At 39.1% G+C, this 16,154-nt stretch overlaps 1 protein-coding gene across 3 annotated transcripts in view; it reads right to left on the reverse strand.

Annotated features, from left to right (window-relative positions):
* Positions 1 to 16,154, reverse strand: part of THSD4 (thrombospondin type 1 domain containing 4) — a 428,840-nt gene that overhangs the window by 346,870 nt on the left and 65,816 nt on the right. For all 3 annotated transcript variants that reach the window (XM_068958767.1, XM_068958768.1, XM_068958766.1), the window contains one exon: positions 12,728 to 12,797. In XM_068958767.1, coding sequence (XP_068814868.1) covers positions 12,728 to 12,797 — 70 coding nt within the window. The remainder of the gene's footprint in view (positions 1 to 12,727; positions 12,798 to 16,154) is intronic.

Raw genomic sequence — 16,154 nt, forward strand, 5'->3', positions numbered from 1 at the left:
CATGCTAGTCTTCTTTTTCATTCAAGTTAGGCATAGTTTCCAAAATAGGCTTTTTTTTTTCTTCCTCTAAATGTAGAATAAATATATGAGTTCAGTGTGTAAAAAGTATATAAAGATCAAAATTTAGGAAAGGAAGTAATTTATTTACCTAAACAAACTGGCTCTGTAGGCCTCTGTTCTATTCCCATTTAAATTCCTTTTAAAGACCTATTAGTCCTTTTGCTGTGCTTCCAACAGAGAATCTTTAGTGATTTAAGATAAATGGAGATTTGTTATTGCTTCCCTTCTCCTGATTCTCTGCCTCTCTCTGCTTAGGCTGCAAACCCAGAGGGCTGGAATACTTTCCCCCTACACCCCAGTCCGGAAGGTCTACTATATCAGTGACAATTACAAACATATAACTTCAATAACACAATCTTAATTTGGTAATACTCCTCTTTATGAGGCTGGCAATTCTGCTCTGTTGAACAGTGTTTCAAGATTTTTATCAAAACTTTACTGAGAAATTGTAACCACATTATGGTGATTTCTTCCTGACAAGTCAGTATGAGAGACGGATTCAGTCCTGGAATGTTTGCTTTTAAGGGTTGGTTCCACACTTAGCATCTAACTGGATAAAGGGATAATCTGAAGTCAGTGTGAGTTTTATTATTAACTTCAGCACGTTGTGCACTTTCCTAAGATTTCATCCAGGCTGTAACTGCTCCAAACTGGGTAGAGAAGGAACAAGAGAAGTATATAGTAACAAAATTGTTCATCAATCACTTTCATCTGTTTCTATCTTTTTAGTGCCCAGAATAGTGGGTATCTGGATCCTTTCAGGCATTTTAGGTGCTTTTGGAACAAGTAATGGGACCCAGTCCTAGTCCTTGCTTTTCCCATTTTTGGGGGATGGGATGCACAGTTCTCCTCCCAACGCACACACATAAATAAGAGCTCTGATTTTTATATTTTTCTATATACATACATATTTATACATATACACACTCCATAATTGAACATATTAGGAAGTCTTTCAGAGTTTCATTTAATCAGGAAACATTGACTCCATCATGGAATTTTTTTATTTACTTTATAACCTCACAAGTGTATTAGTCTAAGCTTGTGTTCTTGCTGTCCAGGTTTTCTGAAGAGAAAAATTTGGTCTTGCAGCCACTGCAGCTTATGAGCTTTGCAGGTTTCACTGTGGAATGTGTCAGTTACTTCTACAACAGCAGCTGATTTAGGTATTCAGCATGCACTGAGAAGAGATAGTAAATTTATCTGGAGCTAAGGAAGTTTATGATATCATACAGAAGCTGTTAGATTGCTGCAAGATTCACTAACTTCATCTGTTTTTACAGCATTACCTTTTACACCATCAGCAATTCAGCTTGCTTATTTCTCTAGCCTATACCACTAGTTGCCTGTGTATCATATAAATGACTTTTTGCAGAAGCACACTGCCAAACATCTTAGCATGAAAGCATTCTTCTAAAAACCTCTTCTGCAAGTTATTTTCCTGATGTAAAATATCAATTTATTTGTATTACATAAAATACCTTGACCATTCCGTAATGATCGTTACTCCATCAGGATAGAAGAAAGAAAGGTATAAAATGTGAGAGGACAGCAAGTGAAAACATTATGCTTTGAAGGTGAGAAACTTGGCTACCTAAGCTTATTAAAGTACATCTTCCTAATGATTCTAGTTATCATTTAGCATCTGCAATAAAACACAGAACATCTAGAACAACAAAAATTCAGAAATTTCACCTCTACCCTCTCACTCATTGGATAAAAATTTTACAAATCATTTGCAAATAATGCTTCTACTTTATTTGGATTTACACAATTTGCACAGACTGTATACAGAAAGACTGAATGAAACATATATACTTTATTTATTTCTAAATTTTAAGGATTTCAGAAATCTAAGATTATTCTATAGAATTTTAACATTTATTAGCTTTTAGGCAGACTAATTCTCTGTTAAATCACTGCCTAATGCAATATTTGTTTAATACCTTCCATTGTCATGACAAGTCTTAGGCTTTTCCCCACTTTTACTAGACGACGATCTTTGATCTCATTAAATGAAATATGCCACTATGCTTGACATAGACTGCATTTAAAACAGAAAAGCAGTTTCTCTTGGATTCATCTAATACAGCAAACACGTATAATCGCTCTGAACTTGAATCAAAAATTTCAGCAAAAATTAGCTATTGAAATACAGTGCAAATTTCTAGTACCACCTCCATCAGACAAGTTAGAAATAAGATCCACATCTCAGGATTTAAGCAGCAGTTGTTGAAATCATACTATGTGAGAATGTCCCTGAAGAGGAAATATCACTTAAACTGTAAGCCACAAATATTTCAAGTATAACTAGTTGCGCATGAAGCTGAAGACTGACAGTGCAGTAGTGATGTGACAAACATGAATTTTTAAATATTGTAAGATACTTCATCCTATTAAACTTCAGTGGGCGCACAAATGAACTGTTCGGAAAAGTAGAAAAAGAGGATAAATCAAAGACCCATTTAACCAGTATTATGTTTCTGACTACACAGAAAAAGCAAAAGCTTAAGAAACTGCATAGGAAACAGGACATGTCTAGGGAGACATTTCCCCTTCCACAGACCCTCTGCTTTCAGCTAACAAGTAATTTAAGGGCCTTCTAGAGCTAAATGTCATACCCAAAGAGTTGTGTTTAATAGCCAATAATGGACTTAACCTCCATGAATACAGCTAATCCCCTTTTTAACCCATTCATAACGCTGGCTTCCAAAAGATCTTGTAGAAGCGAGTTTTACAATTTAGTTGTATGATGGCTGAAAAGGTGCTTCCTTTTCTTCTGGTTAAACACGCTACTTCCCAATTTCATGGTGTCCCAAATTATTTATATTGCAATAAATTAAGAATTTATCATCCTATATTCCCTTTCTCCATACCACGATGTTTTTAAGTTATAAATACTATCCACATCAGTGATCTCCCTTCTAAATTCAACCGTCCTAATCTGTTCAGTCTCTCTTTGTAAAGAAAATAGGCCAGAATTTAGATTATCCGCATCCTCTCATTCTTGGTACCTTTTCCACTCCTACATTTTGACATGAGCATGCAATGCTGCACACAGTATTCCAAATGTAAGTTCAGGATAGACTTTTACAGTGATAGCGATCATGATGCTTGGGATAGGTTGGCGATCTGTCCCACAAAGTCAGAGCTAGTTTTTGTCCTCTTAAAATACCAAGACTGTAAAAATGAAAGCAGGCTGACTCACAGAAACTAGGACCGAACTCGAAGCTCAGCACAGAGCATGCCAAACTTTGAATGGGCTGAGGAAATTATAGTTTGGTTTTAGAACCTGTTCAAGTGTAACATTACAATATTTCCCTGCCAGCATTATAAATATATCTATGAACTTGGTTTAATTCTTTCACCATTCTAATCATCTTCAAGGAATATTCTTCCACTATTAGCCCAGCTGATTTCCAATAAAGGCCATAACTACACAGCCATAACAATTTCCCAGCAGTAAGTCTTTACAGTTCATTTTTATAGACGTTCACTTGGAACAGCCATATTTTAAATGCTTCTTACAAGAAACATGTGGAACATTGGTGGTTTGTTAAAAATAATCTACCAAAAAACCCTAAAAATTTGCAGATAACAACTTCTCAGATCTCTCACAGCTAGCAGAAAAGTGGAGCAGAGGCCAAACAAAACATCATGACACAATGTGTACATGTCTGCCCGGTTAGCACACTCTGCTATTTTAATCCTTCAGTGCATTTTGCAAACCTTTAATCAGAGATGTAGCAAACCGTTTGAATTTTACGGTACGTGGTAAGTGTAAATACTACCAGCTTAAGTGATTTAGGTTTCCTTTCTTTGTATAAAAACTCTGCCTGAACATCTGTGCCTGTGAAGATTAAAGAGCTAAAAAGCCTAGAAATAGAAGACCTTTGTATTCACAAATCACTGAAGAGAGTTACAATGCCTGGAAAGCTTAACCACCCCTTCAACCAACCTCGACCACATGTAAAGAGACTTGAACGTTATTTTAGTAGTCTAATCGGAAGAGACTTTAACGTTATTTTAGCAGTCTAGAAAGTAAACAGCTCTGAATGAATTCAGAACAGTTCATGTGCCAACAAAACTTGAAGCTTCCTCCAAATTTGGCCAATTTTTTTTTTTGACACCAAGACCACCTCCATCACGCTCTGAGAGTTTAGTTTAAAGATAGAGGTTCCTTTCCATTTTTCTATAAGACCATCAAGTACCTTGCAAGTAAATACATGGCTCACTCCTGATCTCACTTCCACATATTCCATAAAAATCACACCTTATCTCCAGTAGGATTGCTTCTGATTTGCAGTAACAAAGATGATCAGCATCAGGCCCTCACTATATCAGAAATGAGGCTTCTTTATTTTAAGAAAGTATTTATCATTGATTGTCAACTGTGATCTAATCACTCAGCCTCCAGGCCTTTTCAAGATCGATCACTTTCAGCTGTGACAAAGTTGTTGCCATTTTATATTTCTACACTTAATAGAACTCTTTGGAATCCACATGTGGTAGAGATATGGATTTTCTTTACCCAGTATTTAACATAACACTGCTTAAGATCACTCAGTGAGTCATCCAGAGATCACTCAGCAGATTGTCACCAGCATCCCAGAAGCAGAGAAGACAAACTGTCATAAAAGAGAATGATACTCCCTGACAAAAGAATTTGTCGAAATTCTGTCTGAAAATGGCTGAAAAACTTCCCACCTTTATCATTGCTCTGGCCCAAAGGCTGAGACAGACAAAGCATTAAGTGCTGCTCAGAAGAAAGGTGAGCAGCTTATCTACCACTTTGCAGTTTCACCTGCTCTGGAATCTAACTGGAAGGAAGAACCTTCAATTTTTCCCAAAGAAACACAGAATAAACTTTAAGCCCCTGATATTCCAGGGGTTAAAGCTAATATATTTATCTAACACCTAATTTTCAGACCTCCATGGTAAAGCTTGTTAAAAATAACAAAACCATTGGCCTTGACTTGCAAAGAGCATACTTGCATAAAACAACGTATCCTTGTCCTGCCTCCCCTTCCCCCTCAAAAAAAGAATTTTATTTCCTAACCACGGTAACCCCCAACATCAAGGATAGGGAATTCGTAACCAGAGATAGCAGGAAACTTCTTTAAAAACATTCAAAACATACTGCTGCATTAAAAGGCTAAATTTACAGGAAAAGTCCTTGCATGGACTACATTACCTCCTTTCTTAAAGATCACTGCTAAACTAGAAAAGGAACTCTGTTAGCTAGAAGCTAAAAATGTTCTATTGCACCAAAGTTTCAGTGAATGCCACAGCATGTCTAACTGAACAATTAAAGTAACTTCACCAGAAGATACACAGACCTGTGGAAAACTGCAAGAGGAACATGGTCTACGTTTCAATGGATAGTGTTGTCTGGAACTGATGTGTATGAAAACGCAGTAGTAACAGGCTAGAAGTTATTTTACACACAAGAAAAACACTAAGTGGAAAACAAAACGCCATCAGCAAACACTTGCTGTAAGGAACCTCGACGTTGCAGCTGCCCACAGGGGCTCAGTATGCCGCCCCAGTGAAATCTGAGTCAGTGGATGCAACCCAGGAGGACAGAACCACAGCCACTTTGTAGGAAGGCTGTTAGCAAGAGTCGGCTTGCTGCTTCACGAGCCTTGACAAGCTATAGGTTTCAGTCACTGCTGACCTCAGGGTCAGCAGAGCTTCACCCTACCTGGTGAAGGTTCAAGGAAGAAGCACGCAGAGCCTCCAGTGAACATGCTTCTCTTCTCAGGATATGTAATAGCAAGGTGGTGACCATCGGTAGTGGAGATCCCACGGCACTCCTTCAACTATTAGGCATTAGCCTCGGTGACTTGGCCAAAAGCCAGGCTTAGATATTAACTACTTTGTCCAACTCCAATTTCCCCCAGTATTTCAAAAATATCCAAGACTTTTTCTCCACTTCGTGTTTTAATCTATTATAGTGTGTTTGGATGTATTAGGCAGCTGTATCCTTTCCGGTTAACAGAACAGTGACTTTTACCGGGCATGGTAGGGTGAGAGAACAATGGAAATGAGGAAACTCTGCCCTTCATTATCATTATTACAATATAAAGGTAGGTGTAAGATCACATTTATACACAAAATTTACTACATTGAACTTAAAATTGACATCACTGTCAGCTTTAGTGACTAAATTCTCATAGCCTGGAATAGTACTCATACAGTTACCACCTCCTCTGTACCCTCCCCATTCCTTGGCACTTGCATCTTCTTTCTGCAGCCCAGGAGAAGGAATCAATTCTTGCAATTTAAGCCCTTAGTAGTAGTTCAGCGTATTCGAACAAGCAAGATCACCCGGAAAAACAAGGATGGAAGACAAAGATGGAACGAAATCAGCAGCCAATTTCTTGATTTCTTTCTAGACACAGTAGAGCAAGAGCAAAAACAGTCTCCCTGCTTCTGCCCCCCAAAGCAGGTAATCCAAACAATCCAAGAATATGCCAGAATTCCATACAATTTTAAGAGTTTTAATTTACTTGTCACATACATTTTTCACAGGACAAACTTCAGGGAGGCACAGAACCACTCAGAAAAAAAGTCTGTGTAAGCAAGTAAATCCCAGATGTTAAGCAATTTAAAAACTCTAGACAAGAGCATGGGGGTAGAGGGAATGAAGAGATACTTAATAGTTGTAACCATCTTGTCCTGAAGCAAAGGATGAGTGCTTAGATCTTCATGGTCTGTGAACAGTGACAGATTAACTTGATTAAGAGAACTTCTAATCGACTCTTAACTCATTTCATATATTCTGCCAATACAACCAACACACTGTTATTACATGGTGGATTTAAGGAGAAAAAGGAAAATAGAAGTGATTCCGAAATGATCCCCTCTAGAGATAAGCAAAATATCAACGTCCACTTAACAAAACAAGACAAAAAACATCCCCCCAGCCAAAACAGAAAAACTCAACCTCTCCAAAAAACATTACATCATAGGTAGGAAAGTTGATCTGAAGTAGCAGAGCAACTGTAGAAACTCCCTCTCATCCCAAAGTAATGATGTATTTGAGTAAAGCTGTTATTTGGCCATCATTCTGCAGTGCTACTCAGGCTGTGTTTCCATGAGTAACTGAACTGATCCAACAGCTCACTATGACCAAAGGGATCTTGCTCTTCTTCCACTTACCCTGTTCCTTCCTTTCCCCTCAGTTCTCACTCCTGATCCTGTTCCTTTTTTCTCCTGATTCAGCCATAACCCTTTAACAAGTAGATTCAGCTACAATGCCGGGGGGGGAAAAAAAAATAAAGAAGCCTCAAACCTACTGTCTGCTCTTTCCTACTGGCTCATTCAGATAAATTAGCTTGCAGAAGACTCCAGTAAACACTCAAGAAAGCACAAGGTAGGCAGCAGGAGCAAGCAGTCAGGGATAGGACTACCTTACTCTGTCCCACTAGTTTCAACAGTGGTAAACTGAGAGCAGCCCAGCCTGTCTCAAGAAACTGCAGCCTTTCACACTGGTCTAAATGTTAGCCTCAGCAGCACACAAGAAACTACCCTAAGGCCAATGAGCTTGCAGTGTGGAAAAGGATTCAGTTACCTAGCATAGAAGGTTATGCTTGTTTTTAAAAATGATTCTGAAGTTACAGTCTTAATGAAACACTTCTGAAGTCACATTCAAATGACACATAATTATTTTTCACAGTGACCATCATATATCTGATAGGAAGTGGTAACACCCAGTTAATTTCTTTCTTCCTAATTTCGGGCTGGCAAAAAGGAGAAAGAAACAAAATTTAGCCCAGTCAGGCTTAGAATTCTCCAACAACATTGCAGTGCCCAATGAAATGTTTGTAAAAATAGATTCTGACACTTTTTCCATGCATTGAAAATAAATGGGTTAATATACTGTACCTCCGTTAAAGTCAAAATATATGCATAAATTCAAAGCTACTCCATGGCTTCAATGTTATAACCAAAGCAAGATTTTACAGCAAGAAAGTGATTTGGGTATTTACAGCAGAAATTATATTTAGACAAACTTTACTACTGTACATGCTACCAACATTATTAAAATAAACGAGGCACAACTATAACTACAGCTGACTATCTCAACATAAGAACGTGATAACAGTTAATAATCCACCCAGGAACGACTTATGAAAACTTGGGAAGGACAGACTACGGCGGCTGCCTGGAAAAAGGACTACAATGCATAGTTTAGCCTTCTGTTCATCACAGCATGACTCTTATCAGAAAAGGTTAAATAATATTTATTCAATAAAATAAGTGTAAGCAAGGAGAATGGTGCTTGACTGCAAGATAAATAGAAGGAGGGTTGCTCTTATGTCCAGTACGGATTGACAAGGGAAGTTACTTGCTCGAACATTCAGAAAGAGTTCCGTCTAACCAGTTTCAGAGGCCTCATCCGACTTTTACTGAACACAAGTGGTGATTGTTCACTTTCACATTACATTTCCTCCTTTTTTGCTAATATTATTAAGCAGTTTGACCTCATGGTAGAGTACAGGTGATAGGCAGAAATTATATATTAGGAATGAGGAATATGAAAGGTACAAGGAGACAAGGAGAAACACAAGGAGACAACAAGGGGACAAACAAGGAGAAAAACAAAAACCAAACCACAATAAACCAATAAATAAACCACACACCTCCAGGAGATACTGACCGGCATTACAACTCCTGTCTTCAAAAGAAATCATAAAAATCTTTTGTATAGGAATTATTTATATTCAATGAACATAGCATGTTTAAAGTATTTGTACTACTTTCCAAACCTGTGTTACCTACAGAGGCAAGATTAGCAAATAGAGTGATGCCATGAGCTCAGCTGCAAGAACATGCGAGAGATGATGCTCTTTGTTTTCAGTTTTTGTGGGAATCTGACCACAGTGACAAAAGGTGTTTTGGTCACCTTTTTCCTGTGACCAACAAGCTTCCAACATTAATTCCAAAACTATAAAAGCTAAAAGCAGAAAACCTCACCCAGTCAAATGTTTCCCTAAAAAAGTATTTTCTTACTAGCTAGTGTTCAAAACATTTTTATTTTATTAGCCAAGGTTATGCTTCCCCAGAGTAATAAAAGAAGGGGAACTGAACTGGAAAAGTGTTACACTTAGCTTGGGGATGGAAAGGGCGCTCCTGAAAAAGAGAAAAATTACAGAATAAACAGCAAATGAGGGAAAACAAACAAACAAAAAACTCCACAACTTTCCCAGTTGGTGCTGTCCTCCCCCCAAGTCTTTTTCCACTATTTGCACTTCTCTGTGTCAGTAATCTGGCTCATTTTTTTTTAAACAACCCCCAGGCTGTCATGCCAGAAATGGATTTTTGTGTGCGCTCCTGAGGAAAGAAACCTGCTGAGCTCAGCTCTTCCTGAATTTGTTGGGGGCAAAAGAAAGGGGAGGGGGAAGAGGCGGTTTGAGATGCACTTCTTCCTTAATATTGAAGTCCTAAACATATGAACATATGCCAATAAGTCAAGAACACCTAAAAGCTACTTTAAGTGGGTCTAAGATATAAAAGATAATTAAAAACTCTTACGTCAGTTCAGAAAATAAAAAAATTTTTTGCTCAAAATCTGTATTATGTCAGCCTCTCTGAAACTATTAAGATTTTAAACACGAAGCTGTTCCAAAAAAACAGAAGAAGAAACAACAGATTAGAACGTATTAGCAAGATTTTAAAATAAATACAAACTCATATTTTCTGATGTTTGCAGTTCATAAAAAACTAAGATCTCAGCTGCACTATGGGTGTTCAGAGGCACTTCTGACTGCATTTCTAACCACTGCTCTGGGAATTGTCCTGGTTTTTATTTCTTTTTCCCAAAAGTTTCAGTGTATGGAGGAAGAAAAAAAAATACACATACTAGACTATTTGGAAATGTTTTAATGGACTATTCAGCCAAAAACCTAAGTCCAGTTCTCTGACCATATTTCCCTGTCCGCAGCTTTCAGAGCAAAAATAACTATATGCAAGGTGCACAAGACAAAATCCAACCCCCCCCCCCAGCATCACACATTCAAGGGTTAATCCTGCACACATGCTTAACTTTAAGTTGCACAATAAGCACATCATAAGGATAAGGGTATAAGCTCTCCTTTTGCTGGAAGTCAGCTCTAGTTACCCATTTTTCATATAGTGTAGCCTGCATATGGAAGTTACCAAGTAGCACTTTGCTGTTTGCTACATTGTTAAAATGACATAGTGTTCCTCATATCCTTCCCTTCTCTCCTCTCCCTTTCCTCCCCCAAGACCAGCCTCCTCTCATGCAGATAGAAACGCCAAACAGCAGAGATCTCTGCAGAAGTACACAGTAGATGCTGGCTGGGGAGCCAGCATCTGGGTTTCCACACCAACAGTACAGCATCTCCCAGAGCTACAAAAACCAAGAACTTGCACTTAGTCAGAAAGATGTCTGACTTGGCCTTCAAAGCTACTAGCAGCCTTTTTGCTCTGGAGCCATAAGTGCATCAGAATGTCGCTGAAAAATTTAATGCAGCACACTTCCAGTCTAAATACAGTTTGGCATGAGCAGAATCCTGTCCCGCAGCGTAAGAGCTGAGAACGACAGACAGCCTTGGCACCTGTGTAAGATCGTCACTAGGGGACTCCGGCCTCTCCCTTTTTCAGGGAAAAGAACAGCTCCAAGGGGTTACCACCGGTGGTTACCACCGAAGCTTCCAAGAAAATGAAAAGATGTCCCTTCATGCCATACGCCTTCAGCCCCTTTAACTAATACAGAAGATGCTCTAGACTCATAGCATTTCTCATTCAACTAAAAACAAAGACTTTAATTTTATCAACATTAGTTCCGGAGCTTCACAGAATGAAGCAACTGTTTCTCTGACTTGCTCTATTCTAGTCTGTACATTTTTTTCTTCCCCTAAGGCAGGTCATTTGGAAACTGGATTGCACCATCTCTCCACTGTCAATATTACAAAAGAAGGTCTAATTAGACAGAGTACTGAAAGCAAAGCTGCAGCAAATATGACCATCTCAACAGTACAACAAGGAAAAAGAGATCTAAAATAGTTACTTAAATAGGGGAAATACTATGTTGTATTCAAGGTTTTAAATGAAGCACTTGAGTAGCCTGAGAAATGCTGCAGTTTGGACTGTGCTTGTTTCAAAATACATGCTGTATCATTAGTGACCTCACCTAACTTGCTTTATAAGTAGGCTACAAGTTGCTGAACACGACAGCTGCATTCTTCATGAACCATGACTATGATAGACTGCCTAAAGACAGTGAAATACGCAGATAAGAAGTCCTACAAACGTGCCTTGCGGCAAACTCTCCTTTAATAAGCATAGTTTAAAAGTAAACATACATCTTGTATATTATTTAAAAATTGATACAATCAAGTAAACAATTTTAAGAAACTGGTTATTTGACACCTTTAATGATTAAGTTGCTGGGTTTGATTACCAATGAAGAATGATGAAAACAGCATAGACAGGTCAACAGAATTTACAGAGATAGAAGAGCACTCCGGGGGTCTCCCCCCGCCAAGGTCTTCGGCAGAATTACCAATACCCATATATTGTTCCTGACAAATTTTTGTTCAATGCATTCATAGAAATCGCCATCAGGGAAACCCTAAAGTCATCCAGGCAATATAATCCGTTCCTCTTTACCTTCATTACTGCAAGAAGTTTTTTTCTATTGTTAACCCAAGTTTCCCTCGGCCCAGTTTAAACCTATTTCCTCTCATCTATTCACCACAGACAGAAAGCACAGTTCTCTCTTTAGGACTCTTAAGCATTTGGAGATTTTCTGTCGTCCCCCCCCTCAGCCTTCTCATCTCTAGGCTAAACAACTAGAATGCATTTGAGCTTCCCTAAGAGGTCAGATTTTCAAGACCTCTGATAATAATCACTGTTGTCTTCTGTCTCTCTCCAAATGGTCCGCTACTTACCTGAAAAGTAGTGCAAAAAAAATGAATGAAGTGTTCCAGCTGAGGCCTCACTAACGCTGAGCGGGATGGAAGAGTCCTCTACACATCCTACAGGCTGCACGCCTTCTTAGATATGCCGACATCTAAGATGCATGAGCTTTTCATAACAGCACAACAAAAAAGCGTAGCAGTTTCCAACTTCAATACCTAGCAATAATTTAAATCTAGCAAACCAAGTGTGGTTGGAGCCCATCGTCCGTTTGTTTCAGGCAGCTCCATCTCTGTAAGAAAAACTGCTACCTGTGAGCAACTGGATACTTCTGTTAATCACTCCATATCTGAATGCTGCTCTCAGAGGACAACACTGACTTGAATTCTTCTTTTTCCCCTTTGTCTTACGCAGTAAAAATGCTCTAAAGCCTGAATAAGGTGCCCACGTAGCTCCAGCTCCTAGGCTAGTCAAGTGAGCAGTTGTTTTTTATTTATTTATTTTTTAATCTGTAAAAATATTAAGTCAAGGTCAAAGCTATTTCCCTGTGACCTGCAACAATACACTCCCTACAATTTCTTTATTCCTATTTATAACCACTCAGCTAATTAACTCTGCTTAGTCTCTTTTAACTGAGTATATGTTAATACAAAAAATACACACAAAGGTCACACTATCCCAAGAACTTTATTTGGATTGCACTGCTTTATATATCTTACCAGAGTGTCTTCTACATTTACCTTTAAGTATACAAAATCTAAATACTTCTAATGCTTACCTTTCTGTGTTCAATTGAAGGCTGTGGGATGACAAGCTGAAATCCCAGCACTGCTAGGGAACTGAGAAGTCTGAAAAAGCAAAGAGTGAAATGGGAGATATTGTAATTACCACTAAACCAAAGCACACATCTACAACCTATTACAGGGCTTGATACTGTAAGAACTTACACACTGTAAGAAACGCTCTTGTGACATTCCCTTCACTACACAGCAGACGGTAATAGGTACGCACATTCATTTGTTTATCTATATAGCAAAAGTACACTAAGTAGAATCCGTTAAGAGTATTTCAGATGACTTTGTCTAAATTAAAATATTTTCAGAAGTGTCTGCTTTTACACCTCAGCATTTGGGATCAAACTGACCTATGCTTTGCAAGTTTTCAAAAGGGTAAAGCAAAAATTCAGCTATCTGTCGACTAAGCATGCTTCTAACTCCGGCTCCTCGTTTTCGTGGATGAACGCTCCACCTCCTGCACTCAGGAAACATGTACAAAACCTCCATGATTTTGCAGCAAATAGGTCCTTCCCCAGATGCCTAACGCGTGTGGAAATTGAATATCCTAATGGGCACAGGAGATGGAAAGTAGTGGATACAGCTCACCAGAGACTCAGGATAAGCAGCCAAGCATCACCCCAGTCCCCACAGCTTCAATCTGAAAGGAGCCATAATGGGAACCAAGCCCAAACAAACTTTGCTCTGTCAAGGCTCACTACTGTAAAGACTCCTAGGAGCCCATTACAAGTTAGGCTCAGTTAGCTCAGTCTTTTGTTTGCTACAGTTTGTACTAGGGACTGGTTTGTCCCCTCCTAGCAAGCCCCTTCATCAGAAAACACACAGGTAAGAGGAAGGGACAATTAAGATATACATACTTCCACCAGGAGTTTGACCTCCAGGTCTACAAAGTGAATCCTTGGGACTCACTTTGAAGGAGAAAGCTGCTAATAGCTTGCTGAACTTCAAAGCAGAAACAAAACTGACGGATTTGGACACAAAATCCATCTGCAAACTAATGGACCAGACAAAATTCGGCTATGCCTCCTAATCACAGCTCCTTCCTTCTCTCCCTACACAGTAACCTTTTAAATATTTCATATCATTTCACATATTTTCAGAGACTTTTCAGAGTACTTTTCTATACTAAGCATTTCATTACAGCAGATATAGAAAACTCAAGAAAAACAACTCTCCCTAGCAGAAGAATATGTTTGCTCTTGCTAACATGCTGCAAAAGGAACTATTAGATAAATATTAATCGTACATGGCCTGCCGTCACCTCATCAGCAGTCTACGCCCCTCTATCTCTCAAAGCAAAAACCATTCAAAGACAAAAAAGTCATTATTTCCTTATTGCCACATTAATTTAGGAAAAAAAATAATTAAAATACTTTAAAAAAACCCTTAGAAAGAAGTATTGTATTATATGTAGCTATCATTTGTGACAAAGCAAAACACAAAGGAGCCAGCTCAAATCAGGGCCAGTGTAAGGCACTATAAAGAACAGCAGTAAGAGCCCAAACGTGCAATTCCGAGCAAGGCCCAATAACACAGTGGTGGATGGAAGCCAAAGGCATGAAGGAAGAAAGCGATTTGCCAATCACACCTCAAAACAAAGACAGAATTAGAAGCAGAACTGGCCCTCCAAACTCCAACATGACAGCGTTAAATCTGTATTCAGACGACCTGCATGTCCCTTTTTCAAGTACTCATGCGACCAAGAGATCATAACTATTCTCAATGAAAATATGACAAGCGTCTCAGCAGGTAGAACCTGCGTCTTGACAGACCTAGCCTACACCCTCTCCAAAATATACTTAACTTTCTTTTCAGAATCTTCCAACAGTCCCTGCACTCCTTCATGGCTTCCACTCCCTCTAATCCCTCAGAGCATGTGAGAGAAAGTTCAACATTTGCATAAGGAAATGGATGCTTTCATGCACAGCAGAAAGGCAGGGTTTTCTGAGCAGTCTGAAGGACTGCAAATTTCCATGAAAAAATTCTACTGAAATCATACAATAAGGTTGAGAGTTCTGAAGCGAGAACTGTAATCTTCAAAGAAAATTACTTACCAGATTAAAGATTTGAGTTCTGAAGTGCATTAGAGTATGACCCAAACGTAGCATTTGCGCAACTACTCTGTGCCAAGCTTTTCCTGACCATTCTTTAAAGCGGCTGCATTGTAATCTGCATCTGTGTGCGTGCTCAAGGACGATAAAACTACTTTTTAGTTTGCTTCTCTATCTGCCCTTGGATCTCCCAGAGACAATGGTGATCAACCTACTGTTTCTAGCATATCGGAAATCTAGCAGGAATACTTAAGCCATCCTGAGGTAAGGCATCTAACCTCACATTAGTGTGGTGATTTAATTTCTTTTAACATTATTTCACTCAATAGCTTGCTTTGGCTAACTCCTCTGGACTAGTTTGTGGGGGGGTTTTTTGTTGTTTTTTTTTTGTTCTGCTTGACTAACATTAGGCCTCCCGAACTACAAAAATGTGTTTCTCCAACTTCAGTGGGTTTGTTTCAGGCACTCTTACCATGCAGAACAGCCGAAAAGAACAAGTGCTCCTCAAAATAAAGTAAAACAAAAGATACACGGATAGCACAGTTTTCAAGTCAAAATGTCTATCTGTCATGCAAAGAGGGGGATTATTCTGACACAGCCATTTCTTCATGCAGTCACAGCTCATACACCCTGAACTTTCTTCAGGTTTGACAGTTCAGGTACGAATTGCAGATGCTCTGTGGCTGCTTAACTCAGGCCTCTGAGTAAGTACCTTGTTTCTGGAGACCATGCTGTCACTTATGCAACTATTTGCAGCCAAGCAGCTAGTTTAAGCTAAGTCAGGTGTCTATCCAAGTGGCACAGCATTAGACCAAAGAGCAAACATGCTCACTTTCTTTTACTGGCAGCGCCACTTTCTGTTTAAATGGGAAGGTCTCCTGGTAAGAAAAGCAATAGCAGCTGTATCTTAGCAACAGCAAGAAAAGGCTGCTATTCTGGAAAAAGGGCCCATTCCCACCAAGCGGGAAGAGAGAGGATTCTTCATTAGGAATATCTCTCCCAGTTCTTCCTCTGTCATTGCAAAGAGCAGCAGCTTCCCATGAAATAAGCTGGAGGGTACCAAAGTAGATTTCTTGCATGTCTGCTGTCCCTCAGTAGTTGCACTTCTAAGGAGAGCTATCATGGTCAACTGTGGATTATCCAGACAGGAGTGAAAGGATTTTAGGCACATGATTAGTGTTGACTGGTGTGGACTAGTGACTGACAAGTGGCTAGTCTCCAACTTTCTCCTCAAATGAAAGTCTGTAGGACAGCCTAAGTCTGGGACAGCTTGGGGAAAGCAGGGAGAAGTCTCAACAGAAAGGATAACATAGCTATTGTCGATAATATGTGACAAATCCATTCTGATGTGGAACCTTCC

Source organism: Struthio camelus, chromosome 12, assembly GCF_040807025.1.
Source record: "Struthio camelus isolate bStrCam1 chromosome 12, bStrCam1.hap1, whole genome shotgun sequence".
Classification (NCBI taxonomy): domain Eukaryota; kingdom Metazoa; phylum Chordata; class Aves; order Struthioniformes; family Struthionidae; genus Struthio; species Struthio camelus.